The sequence below is a fragment of the Cryptococcus depauperatus genome, chromosome 2, assembly GCF_001720195.1.
Source record: "Cryptococcus depauperatus CBS 7841 chromosome 2, complete sequence".
Lineage (NCBI taxonomy): Eukaryota > Fungi > Basidiomycota > Tremellomycetes > Tremellales > Cryptococcaceae > Cryptococcus > Cryptococcus depauperatus.
Genome location: NC_089469.1, coordinates 1,554,272 through 1,573,949, shown reverse-complemented (window position 1 = coordinate 1,573,949; position 19,678 = coordinate 1,554,272). Strand labels below are relative to the sequence as shown.

The following is a 19,678-nucleotide window of genomic DNA, read 5'->3' as shown; positions in this document are numbered from 1 at the left end:
GCTATTCAAGAAAAGAGTCGTAGCTGTTTGTGGTCCAAAGGATAAATACGACCAGTCGTCGTCGCTCACCAAACACGTTGTCACTAGAGACTGACGGTTGGTAAAGCGAGTGCCTTATGGATGTACAGGATACAGTCCAAGACGCGGTGTAGCATATAGTGCAGATATGCATGCAAGAAATGACATCAGTCCAGACGTACAATATTTAAGCCGGTTTGACAAACCATGCGATTGGACGTCGCATTGCCAAAGACATCTGTCATTCAAGTCGTCCTTGCTGACAGCCACCTGGCCAAACACTCGTCGATGCTCATCGACTGTACTTGCTGCACTCTATACGGCAACTCACAGTGGCCTCACAGCAACATACAAGCTAAGACGTTGCTGCCGTGATGGTGGCTAATGGTTTTCCAACCAGTCTTCGCTTCATGCGCTCTCCCTTCGTTTTCGGCAGATATGCAAGTATGATCCTGACCGGCATAGTTTCCAGTCGTACAGAGAGAGAAAAGATGAGCTGTGAGAAGTTTTGAGGAACACTTTGGCTTTTTGCGTTAAACTCTGCCTCCATGGTCAAGCCAAGCTAGACATGTTACTCGACGCATCACGTTCATCTTTGGTCGTTCTGCATGGTATACACAATCTGCAAGCACCTTGAGGGATTCTCCGGCTCAGGTTAGCATCTCTATCGTTCGACCACTCTTGATCAGATACCAAGTTGCAACACGTAAGCTCTGTCGGCTACTGGGTGGTTCGGCAAATGGCAAAGGGACAAATACCTTGACAGATCTCTGTTCTTGATTCTCCCCTTTTCAACTTGGCTAGCTGGATCTGGCAGTTCCTGCTCCTTGACGAGTCACGTATCACTAACAGACAGAAATTCTCCATCTTGTACCTTTGTGGGAGCGCGACTGAGAGCGATACACAGGGTAAAAGAAAACCCTTTCTGGTCCTGTTCTACCCATATACCCATAAGCCCAGCCGGTAGAGCCCACCGATTGTGTGTTCAGGAAAGTTTTGTCGACGGCAAATTGTATGTGCAGAGGGAAAATGTGGATGAAAAGGAGAAATCAAGATATAGATAGAAATTTCTGACATAAAAAAACCACAATCCGAAATACACAAACATACACACCTACACACTGCTCTAGGGCGAATTTGATTCCATCGGCGTTTGTCCTGCAGATCATTCCCTGTTCCTTTGTTCCTCAATGTCTTACAGTCCAGTCAGCTTTCGAAATCACACACAAACTCTCACCCGAATCCACACGCCATGAAAGATACTTTATCTCTGAATTCATTTTCTCTTTCAATCTCTATTCCATCCTGTCCAGCCATGGATGTGCACCTAAATGCAGTCGCTGGACCCAGCTCGGAGGGTGCCGTTCCCAGGAGACAAAGCAACCTAGACACGTAAGTGAAGGACAGAGGCTCTGAGCAGCACTCATCCCGTTGCAGCCTGCAGCCCGTCTCGCCGTCGTCGGCACCTCCGGTGCCATCGGCCATCGCAGTGACTCATCCGTCCCAGTTTATACACACCCACCATCCTCGGCGAGGCTCGCAGACTCCATTGGGACTTCACCTCATTTCACCTGTTCCTCCTCAACACCATCTTCCAACGCGAAACGTGGGGTTTCATCCAAATGATACACCCGAAGCCTGCCTCTCGAGGTTCAGTACGGCAACAGCGATCCGCCGTGACTCGATGGCCAGCACGACATCCACATTGACATTGACACGTCCTCCTCCATCAGCACCCCTACCATCTCACACGTTTTACCCCGCAAATTTCAGTGTCGCCCGCAGGCAATCTTCTTTTACTCCATCCGCTGTGGCCTTAACGCCTGCTTCTCCGACTCGCGCGCATGCCAAAGGTAAAACATCGCGTCCGGCAAGCAGCGATGGTAATACGCTCACAGGACTGGTCGACCTTGTCAGTGGCATCTCTGGGTTGGGAGTCAAGGATATGCACGCACGTAGAGGTAGCCTGCCTCACTTGGGGCAAGGTAACTCGACCTTGCAAAGTGTTCGAGGATGGAACCCGAGTCTGCCACCTCAACGTTCTTCGGTTGACGTTGATGATGCGCAAGCAGTGTTGCCAAAAGAAAACTACAAATTTGGGAGCGGCGTGTCATCGATGACTCCTATGTCTTTTTCGGGATCACCTTTTGAAAATGGTCAGGGGTCAGAAGCCGGGAAAAGAGATGATGTGGATGTCTTTGAGCAGACAGAGGCAGATGAAGCAGAACGACAGCAAAGAGCATTCTTGGCGGCTACATACGGTGCGGATGGAAGAAGGGCAAGGGAAAGATTAAGCATTGGTGGTCAAGGTGGACAAAACGTAGGGGGTCCTAGAAGACAAAGCTTGAAAGTTTGGGAAAGAGTAGGAATGATTCGAGGAAGCGGTGATGCAAGCACGATTTCTGCACCAGTAATTCATGCTCATGGATCAAATCTGGCTGGAACATTATCAGGAAATGAGGAAATAGGAGAACGGAGAGGCAGTCTGCCAATCGCCATACCAGGTGCTGGCTTACTAGGAAAAGCTTCATCCAGGAGAGAACCCAAAAGAGAAACAGCGGAAATTCGAGAGCATGATGAAAAGTATGAGGATGATGAAGACGATGACGAAGATGAAGCAAGAGAAGGCCTTGGACACGTACGTTCTCTATAATTGCTCAATACGTCAGGCTCATTGTCATCATTAGATGCTGTCCCTTCCCGTGCGACCGCTGCCGCCATTGTTGCCATTATCTGACCCTGGACCTCGCCTTCTCCCTTCTACTCTTGCTTTGCATCGAGCGAACCATCTTCTTAACTCTCGCAACCTGCAGTCAGATCCTCTACCCCCACCTTTACCCTCTTCTCTCCACCCCCCAGACCCTGTAGATATTACAGAGTTTGATCTTGATTTTATTCTCGCCGGATCTCAATCTCATCTTGCTCAAAGTTCTGAATCGGATATAGTAGAAGGTTCGCGGAAAGAAGGGCTGCCAAATGGCGCAACACTTAAACTTGGACGCGATGGAGAAGATACTTTTGCGAAATTTGTCGGAGAGTTTGATGATGAATATGGAGGTAGACGAGGAGAATGGACTTTTCGGTCTTGTCACCGATCTGCTGCATTGAATGGTACAAGTCTTCAAGATCCTATCAACACATCTACCTCCTCTGAACCTGCCTCTAAAACGGAGTGGGAGTCAACAGGCGCGGGCAAATACGAACTTCTTACAAATGGTGAAGTGAAAAATAATGAAACCGGACGATCTTGGCGTGTGAGAAGAGTGGGAGCAAGAGAGTATGAGTTGGAAGAGGTAAGGCTTGCTGGGCGAGACAACAATTTCAAAAAGACTGTAACGTGCGACCGCTTTACTCTTGCCAGTAAATGCGTACATAGAGATCAAGGAGGTGTCAAAGTACCATATTTCGATATCGATCCTTTCGTTCCTGTATCGTCATCTCATACACCACTACAGACCCGAGCTTTCAAACATCATGCAAATATATCGGAAGATGTCCCGCAGCTTAAGTGTAGAGGCTCATTTACATCGTCCGGCAGATCAGACAGTACAGATTCGAGTACTATCTTTATCCCTCATTTTCAATCTATGCCTTCTAGCAAAATAAAGAAAAAGGATGATCGGGGTCAAGTTTCCCGTGACGACACTATTTTCTCATCTTTATCTGGCAGTGCGTTGAAGAAAGCTCAAAGGGAACACGATACCAGCAGGGAGCCTGATGACAGAAAAGACCGATCGTTTGGAGGAGTCCTTAAACGTGGTTTATTATCGAGCTTTAAGAGCTCTTCCACCTCTGATGGAAAACGGCTGGCAAGGGAAGAGCGAGAAAAGGAGCAAATTCAGGCTCACTCTTGGAGTGGTTCCAATTCGTCTGGCAGTCATGAACGGCCACCTCATTTACAACATACAAGAGGTGTCGTGAAAGACGGAAAAGCGCGAAGATCGTCTAGCAGCTTGCTCGACAAAGGGGCAAAAGATGATGGAATTCAGTACCCTCATGTCAAAAGATCTGATCAAGTTCGATGGAAAGAGGGCAAAGCTTGGGATGGAGTCCCAGAGGATGCGGTTGCGATGATAATACCTTTGAAAGATGAAGCCTCATCCCCAAATGGGGCGACTACGCCTGTGCCCTTGTGTCCTACACCCCCACACACCATGAAGTCGTCCAAGGACTCATTATCTGTCTTGAGATCTCCTGATGGCAAGGTTATTCCTCATCCATTTTTCTGTTCTGGATCAAAACAGGCTATGTTGGTATGGTTTGTCCCTTTCAACTCGGAGTATGACGACGAACCTCGGCCTTCCACTGCCTCTTCAAAATCCTCGATGAATACCTCTGCGACTTCCCCAACTGAAACGTCTTTGCTTTCATCATCATTGCCGAAATTTCAAAGATTTTTGCGAAGGCGAGCGAGCAAAGACAAGGAGGCTATAAAACGTGAGGCTGCCCAAGGACATGCTCAATCTCAGCAAATGAATCTAGTCAAATTTGGGAAAAAAACATCCGGACCTTTCCTGCCTTTTAGAAGTTTTAGAGTCGTAGCAAGGGTTGTAGACTGCAAAGAACTGCGGTCGGGAATGGAAGGGCTCAACAAGGAATTAAGCAAGGTGGAGTGGTCAAAAGATGGAAATGTCTTTTCTCCGTCGTCGCCACTAACCCCTCCGAACCTTTCCGCATCAGCTGGCAATCCATCTATCATGCCTTTTCTTTCTGGCTCGTCTCCATCCGAAGAAGGGTCAACTGAACCTTCATTGAAAGGACGAAGCTTTCCGACTGTGATCGCCGTCTGCCATTCTCGTTCCCAAGGTGTTGAGTTTGTTGTTGAAGGCCTGGATAGGCTGGGACTGTGTAAAGGCGAATCGGCATGGGGACCTACGGGTTATGAGGAGTGGAGAGGAACGGGTTTGAGCGAGTATGGGAGGAGATTGATGGATCTTTTATGGGCAGGATGTACGGGAGTTATGGGGTTAAGTGCTGTCTAGAAATATTGTTTTTTCTTGGTTATTGGGAATAGGAAGGATAATTTACATCTTGTAACATGACATGGTTGATTGGTGCTATGAGGTTCTGGTATATTGGTATTCAATAAGAAAACAATCATACACTCAATACTTTTTCATTAACTATTCTTTTGGGCATATTTTTGTACGATTATTGATCATGCATGCTAGAGGCGAATCATTTGTTGTATACTTGAAAAATGATTTGTTTCTATGGTGGCGCAGTTAAACAATCATTTGCCTTTTATTCTCACTGTATGAGGCTGGCAATCACATAAAGTCATCGTCACTCAATCGTCCTTGTTCGTCAAACGCTTCGTCGGTGTATAGATTGTCATACGACCGAGCTTTCTTTTCTTCTTCCCAAGTCTTTTTCTGTTCTTGCTCTTTCCTTGTCTGCTCAGTCAACAGTGGTTAGTGATTCTGTTTTAGAAAGATATCAAGGTGTCATACTCTTTCAACAGCTTCCTCCTTTTTCTTCTTACCCTCTGCACGTAATCTTTCTTGTCGCTCAGTTTCATGGTCTACTTCCTTCTCAACCTTGGTCTTGTTGAGACGGTTGACAATGGCGTTTTCTCGTGATTGAACACGCACTGGTTAGTATTAGTTATTATAGGGCAACATAACGAAGAGTATGTAGGCCAAAAGGGCACAGGATGCAAAGCATACCTCGTTTGACTTTTTTCTCAGAATAGAAAGATACCTGGCCGACAGGCATATCGCCAGTTTTCTATATACATATTTAGATCATCTGCAAATCTTGACATCTTTCAGATACTCTTGATGAGCCTTACACACTTTGAGATTAGGGAATGGGGTGTAGATTACCTACCAATCAGAAAGGTCAGTTTACCAGAATTTCCGTAAAATCTGCCTCACAGTTATGTTATCCCTCTTGTTTCCTTGAGTCCAGACAGTTTAGTAGATCACATGCGTTAATTTCTACCGAGGACAAACCTTCTATGCTATTGGCCTTCACGAGCTGAGCAGCATCATTCACCAATGTGGCAGGTAACTTATCCCATTCACCATGAGGCTGGCCCTCAGGCTGACGAAGATAGACGTGTGCCGAAGATAGCTTGCTGCAATCAGCAGTAGAAGTCAATAGATAGTAATTGTTTTGACTATCTGAATGTTTACTCGACATGGAACCAGACATCCGTTGACAAGCCATAACGCAAGAGCTCTTCATCTATTAAACAGTCAGAAACAGACCATTTTATCCTCGTACTGCTCGGTGGCATACTCTCTACTTTATCTTTGCCCCTGGTTTCAAATAATTGTAAGTAAATGTGCTTGAGAACCGACAGATTGTTGACAAGAAATGCCTACATATAGATGGTAACAGGTGGGCTAACCACTATAAAAGGAGTTAATAAAGCCAAGCAGGGAGTCAAGTAGCCGTTATATACCCGCTGAAGTAAAAAAGACGACCATATTTATTCCTCTCTTGAAAATTCTTGGTCAATTCCAAATAAAAAGAAAATAACTATTTCTCAGCTTTACAATTAATCTGGTGAACCTCCACTTTAATTGTTTACGTTACGTAATTATCTTTAATTCCGGTTGTGGCACTGTTTACCAATTGTTGAAAGATGGTGAAAGGTGTTTTATAAGTAATTTTCCAAGAAAATTCTTAATAAAAGGCTTTTCCATGTCCATAAAATGGAAACTGTGAGTTTGGTGGGATCTTCCATGCCTATACTCTTCTAATGGGCCGTCCTAGGCAGACCAATTTGCTATACCAGAACCCATACTACGACATTTTGACTTGACTTCGAGTCCTTGGGATGCTGAGTTTTCAGAACATTGCAGTCAACAAAGGCAAATATTACCAGGAGGCAAATTGTTCTTTGATAGGCTGTTGGAGTTTGCCAACATTGATGGTGAGTCTATAATCACTTACAGAATGTGCAAGAGCTGATGTTGTGCAGGTCAGGCTTTGTATCCTCCAAAGTCACCCGCCGATATTAGAAGATTACTCCACGCTATCCACGCAACTGAACTAGACAGACTGAAGAAGGATTGCTATTATTACTATTTGCTGGGAGATTATGATTCTAAAGCTCCAGAGTTGACGGCTATTGGGCATATCGAAGGGATGGACGTTGATAATGAGGATGGCGCGATTGTGAAAAAGAGTGAAGAGGATGATATAAAAACAAGACGTAGATATACATTTTCTAAACAACGGTGTATGCCAAGTCTCTGGCGAACTTTTATTGATGGATATTGGGCTTTGGATAATGGGAAGTGGGAGGTAAGTTTTCAAGTTTTACACTCTAAAATGTTACTTACGAAACACTCTTTTAATGTAGCAAGCAGTGAATAGTTTGTCTGACCCTTCAATCACAGAAGTCAACTTCATTCCTGAAATTATCACAACATTATCAACCTTGGTTTCTCCTCCCGATAGTGCATGCTCCCACGTTCTTAATTTCGTCCGATTCGTACAACCCCAATTATCTGTCAATTCTATGGAAAGTGATGTCAGGGTAGCCGCCATTGCCTCTGCCGCGAGTTTAACAGAGGCATTCAAGGTTATCCGTTTAGAATTTTCCTCGGAACAGCAAGAGAGAATGAGAGAGATTATTTGGTGTTGGGCGCTGGGAGCTCCTCGTGTACCCTGTGGTCGTGGGATACATCTCATTCAACCCCAAGCCCTCAAGGAGCTTTTACATATTCCTCTTCACACTGAAGAGGAGTCACATTTGGTCAACTTTCTATGTTGTCCACCGCGGAATATCCCCTCTGAATCTCTTTCAAAACTCCACGATCTTGTCACTCTAAGACTCATTCACCGAGGACACTACAAACAAGCTCTTCAGCTCGATAAAAAGCTCGCAGGAAATGGTGCTGGTACTCAGGATGACAAACAAAAGAGGCGAGATATGGTACGAGAATTCGTCTCCAAACTTCCGGACGTGCACCGAAAGGTTCTTTTGGCTGATGTGGAGGTGAGCTTGAGGAGAGAAGAGAAGGAAATGAACAGTTATTCGGGACAGGTTAATACAAACGGACAATGGGCGCATGCCAACGGAACAACGGATGGGTACAAGGCCTCTCAAGCATCTATCTCTGATTCAACTGCTTCAGCACCAATATTCACATCCACTTTCATACCTTCTGGTCCAATGGCAACTCCTATGGCACCAACACCGATCCGTCCCTCCGGCTCATCCTCAGCACTTGCCCATCTTACTCGCGCTTCCCCTCGCTCTACAACCCCCTCACAATCTCATTCTCCTTTCAATGGACCACCTCGTTTTGCCACTGCGGCAGCCGCCTCCACTTCTTCACCTCGTCAAAATCAACCATTAGTGGGCAGTCCTTTCAACATATCTGGCCAAGCTTCTGAAATCCGGTCCAAAAGGCTCTCACCAGATAAGCCAAGACCGAAACCGCTTATAAATGACGATGATCAACAGGAGGATAATACTATTCTGCATGGATCGGTCAAAAGAAAAGGTAAAGGCTTGACTGTAGGTAACGGCTCTCTAAGGAAGTCGGCACGACAGGCCTCACAGGGTTTAGAGCCTGAAGAATCTGTCGTTGATGAAAACCACCCTATTGATGCAATTAGAGAGGATGGTCCTTGGTCTCCCCCCACAACACATACAAAAGAAACTAGACCAACTCGGCGCCCTAAACAGATACAAGTTAGGGAGAAGCCTGAGTCATCCCCAGTCATTCGGTCGAATAGAACAAGACAGAAAGTGTCTCAAGGAGAAGGCTCATATCCTCAAGATGAACCTCCGGCTCGTCGGACTCGTGCTTCTTCTGTTCAATCAGAAGCTCCTACTCCTTCCACTCGGAAACGAATGACTCGCTCTGTTTCACGCGCTCTTGCCGACAGTGATCTGTCTGATGGCGATGCTATCTTGCCTTCACCCAAGAAAACTGTCCAGACTAATACAACTAGAAAAAGAAGAGGTAGTGTTTCTGTAAGCGAAATTTCAGAAACCGGAGGTAATGAAGTTCAAACTCCAAGAGTAAAAAGATCGACGAGAAGGGGTGCAGCGAGTCCAACTCCTAGTGTTGCAGGCTCTGAAACCGGAACGAGGAGTAGAAAAAGAAAAGATGCTATTCCAACATCCCGAATGTCTACCAGATCCAGAAAAGTCTGAAGTCATAATTTTGGTAATATTTATTTGCTGGGCATGAAAAACTGTTTGGCTGGTATTGTTTGCATGATGTCAAAGGCAATGTACAAACACATAATCATTTACTGACTGTATACTGATTGATATTCTTTGGTGTTCTATATGATTCCCAATTTCTAAGAAAAATGTTGTATATCATACATTCACAATAATGGCTGTACCAATACATATAAAATTGACATAGTCAGACACGTCGAGTGATATGCCTCATATATCATTCGTCCCAATATCAGCTGGATTGGTTTTAGGATCCCATGCCGTTCCTGCCAGTTTCTCCATACTTTTTAGAGGATGCTCCTCCCGTGCTTGTTCGAGTAAAGTAGAAAGATTCTCGTTTTTGCGAATGGCCCTCTGTTCAAGTAAATTCAATTAGCAAGATGAACAGAAAGGATAAGAGCAAGACAAACTTTGAGACATCCTTGGTAATCTCTCCAAACTTGCCCGCAAGCCCTATCATATTCCTCCGCCTTTACTTGCACCCGTGTTTTCCCCTTCTTATCCACCTCATCAACATACACGGCATCAGACACTGGGCCAGAATATTCGGCAACTTCAGGTCCTCCTGCATTGGGAATGGGTAACAAGTGCCGGCGATGAGTTTGGTCTACATCCGTAGACTGACGATGAGATGTGGGAAAGACGTTTGACCATGACGTTATTAATGGTTTTCTGCCAATCTCTTGTGTTTCGCTTTGAGGGACATCTTGATGTTGGTCTGGAGAAGAGATTGAAGGAGAGGCCGACGCAGATGCGGTTGAAGGGATGCTAGGAGGATATATCACAGGCCTAGCGTTATCCAATGCAGGCTGGAGGTATCCTTCAAACCAAAGATTGAAGCATGTATCGTATCTGTGTTTTAATGGTGTACACTCTGGCGATAATGACCTATCAAAAGAGAAGCGAAACGGTGAGCAAGCGATATAAGGGAATATTAGGACATACTGCATGGCTAGTTCCGCCTCAAGCGATATATACCAATGCTCGCAATAGCTTCACTTGATGAATTATATTAACATGGAAAAGCAAGTCAACAAAAAAGATAATACTTTTAGGCGTGAATTAGAGAAGGATGACCTCGTGACATCATCACTTTCCTAGCCGTTCCAGTTTTACTTTATCTTTAGATAACTTTCAAATAATCTTTTGCAACTTGCCTCATTTTTCTTTCTTCACAATTTGTTCGAGTGTATCATCAAGATGGAGGAGAAAATCCAGTCAAATGTAGATGCTGCTCTCATTGAACTTAGCGAATTGATTACGGAAATGGAAGAGCAACCTGAAAATGTTCACTTCTTACGACGACAAATCGCGCTCACACAAATACTAGGCATGGGAGAGGAAACATTAGATGCCTATGCAAAACTTTCAGGCTTGATTATGCTCCAAGAAGGTCATTGTGTCTTTCTTTGAGCTTGCGTTTGGTTCTTCATTGACAATTTTTATAGATGAATGGATAGCTTATCTGAACCAATTCATCGGTAATCTACCCAAACTAATTGACATCGATGCCTTTCTGCAAATAACGGAAAAGTATGTGCAAGCCGAAAAAGATTATCTTTGTAGGTTGAAATGATGAAGTTATTCTTCGGCTGTGGATAATGACCTGACAATGTGTAGCTTTACCTGTGCTTTTGAAGCACTCGAATTTCATCATCTCCTGTTACAATGCTCGCTATCCTGTAGACACATCGGAAATACAGGATGAAATATCTGTTGGGGAAGAAATCACTGAGTTTCTGGACATTGACACCACTAGAGGTTTATTACAAGCAATCACGAAACAAGGCCTTGGAATATTGAGCGAAAGCCAGCAATTGTGGCAGTTATGGATTGATTGGGAAATGAGCATATTGGAGAGGACGTCAGACAAAGAGAGGTATGAGAATCTAGACACAAAATGAACTGACTATGTAGACAAAAGGAGTTGGAGCAGATTCATGAGGTTTATCTTGAACGCCTTTCGACCCCTCACTCAAGTGAGTGACTTAAGAAAACAGATGACGCTATCCTGACATACCCAAAGCTATAGATCAAACCACCAGCAATTATTCAAGCTTCTGTTCAACCTATTGTAATGAGGAATACGAACAGCGTCTAGTCAGAGCCACAGAGGTTTCTCAAAACGCAAAATACAAATGGAACGGCGAAAAGCGTTTTGGAAAGACTCGCGAAGATTTTGAGCTTCAGCTTGTTTGCGCTACGGAATTAACTGCTCAGGCTCAGATATTCTTGGAATACACAAAATGGGAATCCAATGCCCGGACTAAGAGTAATGCTCATGGAAGAACGCCAAATGCTGATATTGTCCTTACTGGGGCGGTTTTTGAGCGTGCAGTACTGCCCTATGCCAAGTTGGCTGCTATAGCTAGGGTTTCTCTCGATTCCCTGAACATCCAGATCAAAGAACAAACCAACAAAAGCAAAGGCAAAGGAAAGGGTAAAGGGAAAAAGAAAGATGAGGATAAGGAATCTGCTTTGACAGATCAAAAAAAGATGATAGAAGAGACAATCAGAGCGTTCAAAGATGCAGAAGCAGGTATATGGATGAGACATGCGGCCTGGGCCGAAGAAGCAATTGGCCCTGTTGGTGGCAACAATGTCAGAATGAGGATGGTCAAGGCCGTCCCTCACAGCGGAGACGCATGGACAGATCTATTACGGGACAATGTAAGTCTTGATAGTTTACTAGCCAAACTGATAAAGTAGGAAAGGGAGGGACACGGTTTAGAGCAATTGAATGCCATTTTTGAAAAAGCCTTAGCCCTAGGATTACTTTTCATCCCTGAGGGAAGGACGACTGATATGGTTGAGTTATTTCTGGCCAAAGCGGCGTATGAAGCCAGACTCGGTTCAACAAGCGTCTCTCTTGGTGCAGTGCCCCCAACTTTGGCAACCATTACTCGTGGCCTTGACAGTGTGACTAGAATCCACAGATCAGGAGATAGCAGCCTAAGGTTGGAGAAGTTTGTTCTTGATTGGGCAAGTGGTCTTCTTGTCACCTGCTGAAATTTAAATTGACAAGACACAGGCCGAGACCAAAGCTCCTGAGTATCTTGATCAAGCGCTTCTCGTTCTTGACAAACCCATCAAATCCCGCTCTTCTTCGTATCAATTCGCACTCTTACGGACAGGCGTTGAGGTGTCAGTTTTCTGTTCCATCTTTGTGTTACATTGTGACTAAAACCTTATACAGACGAAGAGATGATATCGCTACTGCAAGGGAAATATTCGAAAAGGCTATCCAGCGTACCGATCTTGATTGGCCTGAAGCCGTGTACGAAGCCTTCATACAGCTTGAAGTCATACATGGTACACCTCAATCGTTACATGAGTCTAAGAAAAAGATCGATAAAGAGCAAGAAAAGTTGTTGAAACGACGAGAAAAGGTTGCGGCAGAAGTTAGTGCCTATCATGCCCAGTATCCGGTGGCAGTGAACGAGGAAGGTACACTAGGTGCAATCCCAGCTATTGAAGATGGTCGAACAGGAGTAGAGATAGCTCAAGAAGCGGTTATTACGTCTGCTGAATCAGCAGCAAATGAAACGGCTCCATCAGCGTCGGTGCCTGCACCTTCACATAGTGCCACCGAGATCAAAAGAAACCGAGAACAGACGACCATACTCGTCAGTGGTTTGCCCAAAGGTGTTACCTTGGAGCGCATTGAAACATTTTTTTTCGAGGTAAATTCACTCTATTGCATTGCATTTACAGATGATAATATCAATTAGTGTGGCGCCATTCGGGAAACAACAGTCGTGCCTGACAAAGACTCGATGCATGATTCTGCTCTTGTAGAGTTCAAGCGAGTAGAGAGTATTCCCGACGTCCTTGAGAAGGATCAGAAAAAATTTGAAGGGAGTCCGATCAGAATTTCCATGCTTTGGAGATCAACTTTATATGTCACGAATTTTCCTAGAGAGATGGATGATAAAGCAATCAGAAGCTTATTTGGTCAATATGGAAGGATTTTGGATACCAGATGGCCCAGTAGAAAATATGCAGATACGAGAAGATTTTGCTATGTCACGATGGAGTCGCCGGTATGTTTTGTTTTTGCTCCTTAAACCAAAACTTAGGTTTGATTTACTAATTTTGTAAAGGCCGCTGCTCAAGAATGTCTTGTCCTTCATGGCTACAAGGTTCCCGATGCATCGACAAATTTTGGATTGACTGTTCTTGTATCTGATCCAGAAGCCAAAGTCAAAAGAAGTGATGCTGCCAATTCGACACTGTTTGTGGGTGGACTAAACAGTAAAACTACCGAAAATGAAATCCAAGGCTTATTCAAAGATGTGAGTGCTCGCATCTAACCACCTCTTGTAAAGGTAGCTTATAGCATTGAAGTATGGGAGAATAAGCAATCTTAAGCTGGGCTGGAATCCTGAAAAACGTATATGTAGGGGATTTGCGTTTGTCGAAATGTCTACGGAAGCAGAGGCAAAAGCCGCTTTGCAACTACATGGTACACAATATAGAGGAAAGTACCTCAAAGTTGAGATCAGTGATCCCAATCATGTCAACAAAAAACCACAGGAACGGTAGGTATGGCATGAGTGTAAGCAATGTTGATATTGTAGTGATCCTGATAAGGCTGCGGAAAAGCGCCTCCGTTCTGTGCGCTTATCCAACTTACCGGAAAACTCGCAAGAAGGATTATTGCAGCAACAATTGGAAAAGATTGTGCCGGTCAGACGTTTGGAATTGTTTGCCAAGACCCACGAAGCTGTGGCTGAGTTGGGATCTCAAGCTGTAGGCACGAATCTCATACTATATATAACTTTGTACTGATATCTCGATTGTAGGATGTTGGAAAGTTGTTACTTCAGCCAGAGCCTTTTGTCTTCAATGGAAACAAGATTGTTTTTACGGAACAAGGGAAACGCCAAGTTTACTCTAAAAAGACTGAGGATAGTATTAAAAAGGACGAAGACACCAAGAGTGTATCAGCTTCCGGGCCCTCAACGATGTTTGCACCTCGTGCTGCTCGGAAAGCTCTCGCCAAACCCCGTCCAACGGCGGTCGCAGCAGCAAAATCAATAGCAGTTGCGGGTCAGGTCCAGGCTCATGATCAGAATGACTTTCGAGCAATGGTTTCCGCAAAAAATAAGGAAAGGCAGGACAGGTTAGTTGATGCAAGAGAGGCCAATAGTGGAGATAAGAGAAAATTGGAGGGCGAAGAACAAGGAGAGGAGAATAAGCGGAGTAGGATCTAGCAAGTACGCCTATTGTATGCATTGTACATCCTCTCTTCACCTTGTTGATCTAATGCAGTTGTCTTAAGGATGTGCTGGTAGCCAAACATCATCTAATAGGTATCATAATTCAGAGCAATGTGATGAAGAATATCCTCGTTACGGACGAGGTTGCCTGTATGACAAAAAACGACTGTCTAATTTGCTGATGATAGGAAGTTTTTTTTATAGTCTCATGATCTTCATCCAGTGAGAAAAGCCACTTGCAATGAAACTATGATAATAATTTTTGCGACGATGTTTTCGGCACTACATCGAGGCAAGACTGCAAGCATATCTTATCCAGATGCTGACGCCTTATCATACCAAAGTTTGAACATGGTCTGGAAAGACAAAAGGGGCATTAATGGAACTTTGAGGTTGGACCAGTCATCTTCTTTCTTTTACCTTACCTTACAAGAGCATTCTAGAATGCTCCAGCTGGAAGCCTCTGCACCTCAAGAATAAACCAAATATCTTTGAGTGGCTGTAAAAGCTGATATATGTTGTATGTAAAGACATTGAGCAGGAGATCTCCAAAAGTAAGGTAGAACGGTGCTTTGATGGAGAAAAGCAGTCAAAGTTATCAAAGGTGTGCATATTTGGTGTTAAATTGTGGCCGAGCTGAGGAAGATTTGATATATGTGCTCCGGTAGCACAACAAAATGTGAATGGTGAGTGATGAAGCGGAAAAAGAAGATGTAGATGGCAAAATACAAAAGAAAAGAACAGAAGGGTTACTCACTTTTCTGTACGATGAGTATGCTCTCATGTATTGTAGTCAATCTTTGTGTATTTTGTTTCCCTACAGGGATTTGTTGAGAAGGCCAAAAACAAGACACACCTTGATATGTACTACGGCTTGTCTGCTCCATCCCTATTTCAGTCCATGGATGACTTTTGCTCTTCCCTCACACATCTATTACAAGCACAGTAAAACCCATAATTATCTCTCGATGCTCATCTTCTCTCTTTCCTTGGCATTTTAGTATTGACGTATGATACTAAAAGCTGTTATTCTGATTGGATAGTTTGACGTGCAATGATCGTGGTTTTGTTAGAGACAAGATCGTCTGCTCGTATAGGAGGCGGTAGAGGGATCGGTAGAGAGTCTTCTGTGGGTGCAACATAGAATTTGGGAAGATTCTGAATCTACCATATAACACTCAAACGTCAGATAACTAGAAGCGATCTCAGCTTCGCAGATAAAGGTGAGCTTATCTGAACGTTGGACTCACAAGGATGGTTCGCGTGTGCATGTAATGTATACAAGCCTCCCGAGCTTTCTTGATTTAATCCTACTAATCCCAGCAACTTTAAAAACTTTCAAAAGAGAACCATCTCCTTCCCTCTTTTTCCGTCAATGTCACAAGACTATTCTTGAGGGGATTTCGGTGAATGAGTAGACGTTGAAAAGCTTTGTAGTTTTCATGCAAACGAGGAGGATTAAGAACCTTGATGAGCATAAGATGGAAGAGATGTCACTTTTCCAAACAGGATTTTGACACATAGCTCCTGTATGATGAAAAGCCATCCTGGGCAATCTAGTCCTCCAATTATGCGTGACACGGTGGACAGACAGACTATTCCTGACGCTCCATCTCCTTCCTCTTATGACTGGCCTTCGCCATACCTTTCCATGCCCTCTTGTCAATCTCTTCTGCCTTGATTTTGATATGATTTTCGCTACTCCTTCCAAGCTCTTGTCGCCTCTTTTGCGATTATACCCCCACAAACTTGCTGCGTCGAGGTTGAGTTCTGGGCAAAGTAAAGGAGGATGAGAGGCAAGAATAGATTTGGAACAGAAGCGATTGCAAAAACAGGCGTCAGTGCAATACGGACACGGCATAGTTAGAGGCGGCGAAGGCTGAGTAAAGACAGAGAAGCATTGGGAACACATCATTGATTGAGTAAGATATTGATGGTTTCCCCTACGCTGCCAAATGAGCTCCCTTCTCTTTCAATGGAGTAATCCTTACACATCAGCAGTGACAATCCAAGATTCTTCCTACCACAACATACTACCTTGCTTTAACTGCTTTTTTATCACCAAGCCCTTACTTTTTCCACTCATATCAAGCATTTTGACTTGGACATGAGAGGCAAAGGTGGAAATGTCGACAGAGTGGTCAAGGCCTGTATCAGCTACTAAATCTCTTGGCTTCCCTACATTGCTGGTATCGTAGTTGGACTGCGGTAATTGTGTCTGGAAAAGGGTTTTCAAACCGTTTCTCAGAAATGGCCCATCCAGAATGTTCAAGTTTGAGCTGAGCGAGTAGCTTGAGGATACCCTTATCAGGATGGTTTGCTTTGAAACGGGCAAGAGTGGGAAGAAGAATGTCATCAGCTAAAGAAATAGTGGATCCTTCTGTAAGGTCAGCCATGATTCAATGTATGAAACATCAACAATCATGAGACAAGAAAGAGAAAAGTTGATATATTTTTTTTTGAAAAATTCAAGATGAAAACAGAAAAGTTGTGATGTAACCCTTTATACAAATCCCAAATGGTGATGAGCTACCAAAGTTACAACTGATAATAAGCAGAGTTGTGAATTCATGGCGACCTATCATGCTTTTGCAGTACAAGCATTACTACCAGCTTCTACGCAGGTATCCCGGAAAAACCAACAGACATCCTTGTTCATATTAATCGACTACACTCAGTTTCCTCATTTTCCACCGCTTTACATCATTCCCATGCCACCCATACCACCCATTCCACCCATACCGCCCATGCCTCCCATACCACCCGCAGAGGGTTGCTTCTCCTCAGCATCAACGACGCAAGCCTCAGAGGTAGTCAACAAGCTCGCAACGCCGCTAGCGTCGATGAGAGCAGTCCTGACAACCTTTAACGGGTCAAGGATACCGGCAGAAATCATGTCACGGTATTGGCTAGATTGAGCGTCGTAACCCCAATTAAATTTGTCAGAGACAGAGAATTCCTCAGAGAGGAGTTTGCCAACAACGACAGAACCTTCCTCGCCAGCGTTGTCAACAATTGTTCGAGCAGGTCGTCGAATAGCTTGACGGATCATGGAAACACCAAGCTTCTGGTCAAAGTTGTCGACTGCGATGTCTTCAAGAGAAGTTGAAGCTTTCTACACAAAGTGTCAATGACTTCAATGGCTGCAAAAACAACTCACAAGAAGGGCAGTACCACCGCCAGGGACAATACCCTCTTCGACCGCCGCACGAGTGGCGTTGAGCGCATCGTCATATCTATCCTTCTTTTCTCCGACCTCAACCTCACTAGAACCTCCAACTTTGATGACGGCAACACCTCCGCCGAGTTTGGCAAGACGTTCTTGAAGCTTGGTCCTGTCGTAGTCGGAAGTGGAAGCGTCATTGATCAAAGATCGAATCTGTTCGCATCGAGACTGGATAAGATTCTTGTCACCTTCACCATTGAGGATGATGGTGTCTTCTTTGGTAATGGTTGCAGAACCTGTCGTGCCAAACATCTCAGGAGTAACCTTTTCAAGCTTAACATCAAGCTCGTCGGTGAAGACAGTGCCACCGGTAAGGATGGCAATGTCGCCAAGAATAGACTTTCGATTGTCGCCAAAACCAGGGGCTTTGACAGCGGCAACGCTCAACTGACCACGGAGTTTGTTGAGAATGATGGCAGCGAGAGCCTCACCGTCAATATCCTCGGCAATGATCAAAAGAGGTCGGCGCGTCTGGGCAGCAATCTCGAGAGAGGGAAGAATGTCTTGAAGAGCAGAAATCTTCTTTTCAGACAGGAGAATGAACGGCTTCTCGAGTTCGACACGCTGGTTCTTAGTATCGGTGATGAGGTAAGGAGAAATGAAACCACGGTCGAATCGCATACCTTCAGTGATTTCAATTTCGTCATCAATAGTTCTGCCCTCCTTAACAGTGATGACACCTTCTTTTCCAACCTGCTCCATAGCCTGAGCAATAATCGCACCGATATGGGTGTCACCATTGGCAGAGATTGTGGCAACCTGAGCATTTTAGCAAACGATCTTGCCTGTATATATTCTACTTACCTGAGCAATCTCCTCAGAAGTCGTAATCACTTTTTTGTTGGCGGCAAGGACTTCGAGAACCTTGTCAACAGCCTTTTGTGCACCTCGCCTCAGGTCCATAGGGTTGCAACCGGCGGCGACATTCTTCACACCCTCTGAGTAAATAGCGCGAGCGAGAACAGTAGCAGTCGTCGTACCATCACCGGCAGTATCGTTGGTCTTGGAAGCGACATCTTGGACAAGTCTATCCAGTATAAGCCACATTCTCACATACAACTGCAAGCTTACCGAGCACCGAGATTCTCCACAGGGTCTTTCAGAGTGATAGATTTGGCGACAGTGACACCGTCCTTGGTAATTTTTGGACCACCAAAGCTTTGGCCTGTTACCTGTCAACTCTGACCACTACCTCACCTATAAACCCACCAATAATAACAGTCCTGCCTTTGGGGCCAAGCGTAGCGCTGACAGCTTTTGCGAGGATGTCAACACCCTTGAGCATACCCTGCCTGGCATCGTTGCCAAAAACAACATCCTTGGAAGCATAGCCTCGCTTTGTGATGCGAGCTGAGTTTTGGATAAGCCTTGCTGGGCGAGGAAGAGCGGCACGAGATCTGAGAGGGTTCATTTTTTTCTTTTTTTTTAGTTTGTAAAAGAGAAGAAAAGAAAAGAAAAAAGAAAAGAAACTTGAAAAAGAATTAGTCAACGTAAATAATAATTAATAACATGTTATTAAGGTTATGGAAAGTGCTGGATTTTTTTGATTGATATATAAATATCAACATTTATTTCTCTTTATCATTCCAGACAAGAAAAGTAAAAAAAAAGTAGAAAAATAGTATATAGAATGGCAGCGACTTTTAAAAACATCAGAGCTCTCCAACCTCTATTCGACCGAGTACTCGTTCAGAGATTTAAGCCAGAGACAGTGAGCGTGACAAGAGTGAGAGACAGCCTGACAAGAGTTAGAAAACAGCATCTGGCATCTTTCTTCCCTCTTCCACTACCCAATCACCCCTTCCAGAAGCCACAGTCATCGCTGTAGGTCCCGGTGCCGTTAACAAGGACGGCCAAGTACAACCAGTGTCTGTAAAGCCAGGAGATCGAGTCTTGTTGCCTGGTTGGGGTGGCAGTCCTATCAAGGTCGGAGAAGAGGTGGGTGCTGCAAAGGGATGGGCCAGAGTGCATGCTGACTGTGTGCAGGAGTATCACTTGTTTAAAGACGCAGAGATCCTGGCCAAGATTAATGAATAAGGAAGACGTAGAGAT

General features: G+C 44.5%; 8 protein-coding genes across 8 annotated transcripts; 4 read left to right on the top strand and 4 right to left on the bottom strand.

The window, feature by feature from the left end:
- Nucleotides 1-1,333: 1,333 nt before the first annotated feature.
- L203_101903 (uncharacterized protein) lies at nucleotides 1,334-5,000 on the top strand (the record flags this gene model as incomplete). The annotated part of the gene is made up of 3 exons (XM_066211334.1): nucleotides 1,334-1,410; nucleotides 1,456-2,656; nucleotides 2,706-5,000. 3 exons carry the CDS (start codon nucleotides 1,334-1,336, stop codon nucleotides 4,998-5,000), a joined length of 3,573 nt encoding a protein of 1,190 aa, XP_066067431.1.
- A 288-nt stretch (nucleotides 5,001-5,288) lies between these two features.
- L203_101902 (uncharacterized protein) lies at nucleotides 5,289-6,455 on the bottom strand (the record flags this gene model as incomplete). The annotated part of the gene is made up of 10 exons (XM_066211333.1): nucleotides 5,289-5,414; nucleotides 5,472-5,611; nucleotides 5,688-5,748; nucleotides 5,817-5,846; nucleotides 5,898-5,920; nucleotides 5,976-6,100; nucleotides 6,159-6,210; nucleotides 6,265-6,284; nucleotides 6,351-6,378; nucleotides 6,431-6,455. The coding sequence occupies 10 exons, from the start codon at nucleotides 6,453-6,455 to the stop codon at nucleotides 5,289-5,291; spliced, it is 630 nt and encodes a 209-aa protein (XP_066067430.1).
- Nucleotides 6,456-6,683: 228 nt separating this feature from the next.
- On the top strand, nucleotides 6,684-9,145 carry L203_101901 (uncharacterized protein; the record flags this gene model as incomplete). The annotated part of the gene is made up of 4 exons (XM_066211332.1): nucleotides 6,684-6,692; nucleotides 6,745-6,904; nucleotides 6,953-7,278; nucleotides 7,337-9,145. 4 exons carry the CDS (start codon nucleotides 6,684-6,686, stop codon nucleotides 9,143-9,145), a joined length of 2,304 nt encoding a protein of 767 aa, XP_066067429.1.
- A 243-nt stretch (nucleotides 9,146-9,388) lies between these two features.
- On the bottom strand, nucleotides 9,389-10,128 carry L203_101900 (uncharacterized protein; the record flags this gene model as incomplete). The annotated part of the gene is made up of 3 exons (XM_066211331.1): nucleotides 9,389-9,532; nucleotides 9,589-10,066; nucleotides 10,124-10,128. 3 exons carry the CDS (start codon nucleotides 10,126-10,128, stop codon nucleotides 9,389-9,391), a joined length of 627 nt encoding a protein of 208 aa, XP_066067428.1.
- Nucleotides 10,129-10,378: 250 nt separating this feature from the next.
- On the top strand, nucleotides 10,379-14,394 carry L203_101899 (uncharacterized protein; the record flags this gene model as incomplete). The annotated part of the gene is made up of 13 exons (XM_066211330.1): nucleotides 10,379-10,571; nucleotides 10,627-10,740; nucleotides 10,799-11,042; nucleotides 11,096-11,157; nucleotides 11,205-11,848; nucleotides 11,993-12,160; nucleotides 12,210-12,322; nucleotides 12,375-12,861; nucleotides 12,910-13,221; nucleotides 13,282-13,473; nucleotides 13,526-13,662; nucleotides 13,759-13,930; nucleotides 13,984-14,394. 13 exons carry the CDS (start codon nucleotides 10,379-10,381, stop codon nucleotides 14,392-14,394), a joined length of 3,249 nt encoding a protein of 1,082 aa, XP_066067427.1.
- Nucleotides 14,395-15,469: 1,075 nt separating this feature from the next.
- On the bottom strand, nucleotides 15,470-16,756 carry L203_101898 (putative protein lysine methyltransferase SET5; the record flags this gene model as incomplete). The annotated part of the gene is made up of 3 exons (XM_066211329.1): nucleotides 15,470-15,593; nucleotides 16,392-16,416; nucleotides 16,474-16,756. 3 exons carry the CDS (start codon nucleotides 16,754-16,756, stop codon nucleotides 15,470-15,472), a joined length of 432 nt encoding a protein of 143 aa, XP_066067426.1.
- Nucleotides 16,757-17,098: 342 nt separating this feature from the next.
- L203_101897 (heat shock protein 60, mitochondrial) lies at nucleotides 17,099-19,037 on the bottom strand (the record flags this gene model as incomplete). Its single annotated transcript, XM_066211328.1, has 5 exons — nucleotides 17,099-17,515; nucleotides 17,561-18,385; nucleotides 18,431-18,653; nucleotides 18,698-18,791; nucleotides 18,836-19,037. 5 exons carry the CDS (start codon nucleotides 19,035-19,037, stop codon nucleotides 17,099-17,101), a joined length of 1,761 nt encoding a protein of 586 aa, XP_066067425.1.
- Nucleotides 19,038-19,256: 219 nt separating this feature from the next.
- On the top strand, nucleotides 19,257-19,663 carry L203_101896 (uncharacterized protein; the record flags this gene model as incomplete). Its single annotated transcript, XM_066211327.1, has 3 exons — nucleotides 19,257-19,307; nucleotides 19,379-19,564; nucleotides 19,613-19,663. 3 exons carry the CDS (start codon nucleotides 19,257-19,259, stop codon nucleotides 19,661-19,663), a joined length of 288 nt encoding a protein of 95 aa, XP_066067424.1.
- Nucleotides 19,664-19,678: the final 15 nt, after the last annotated feature.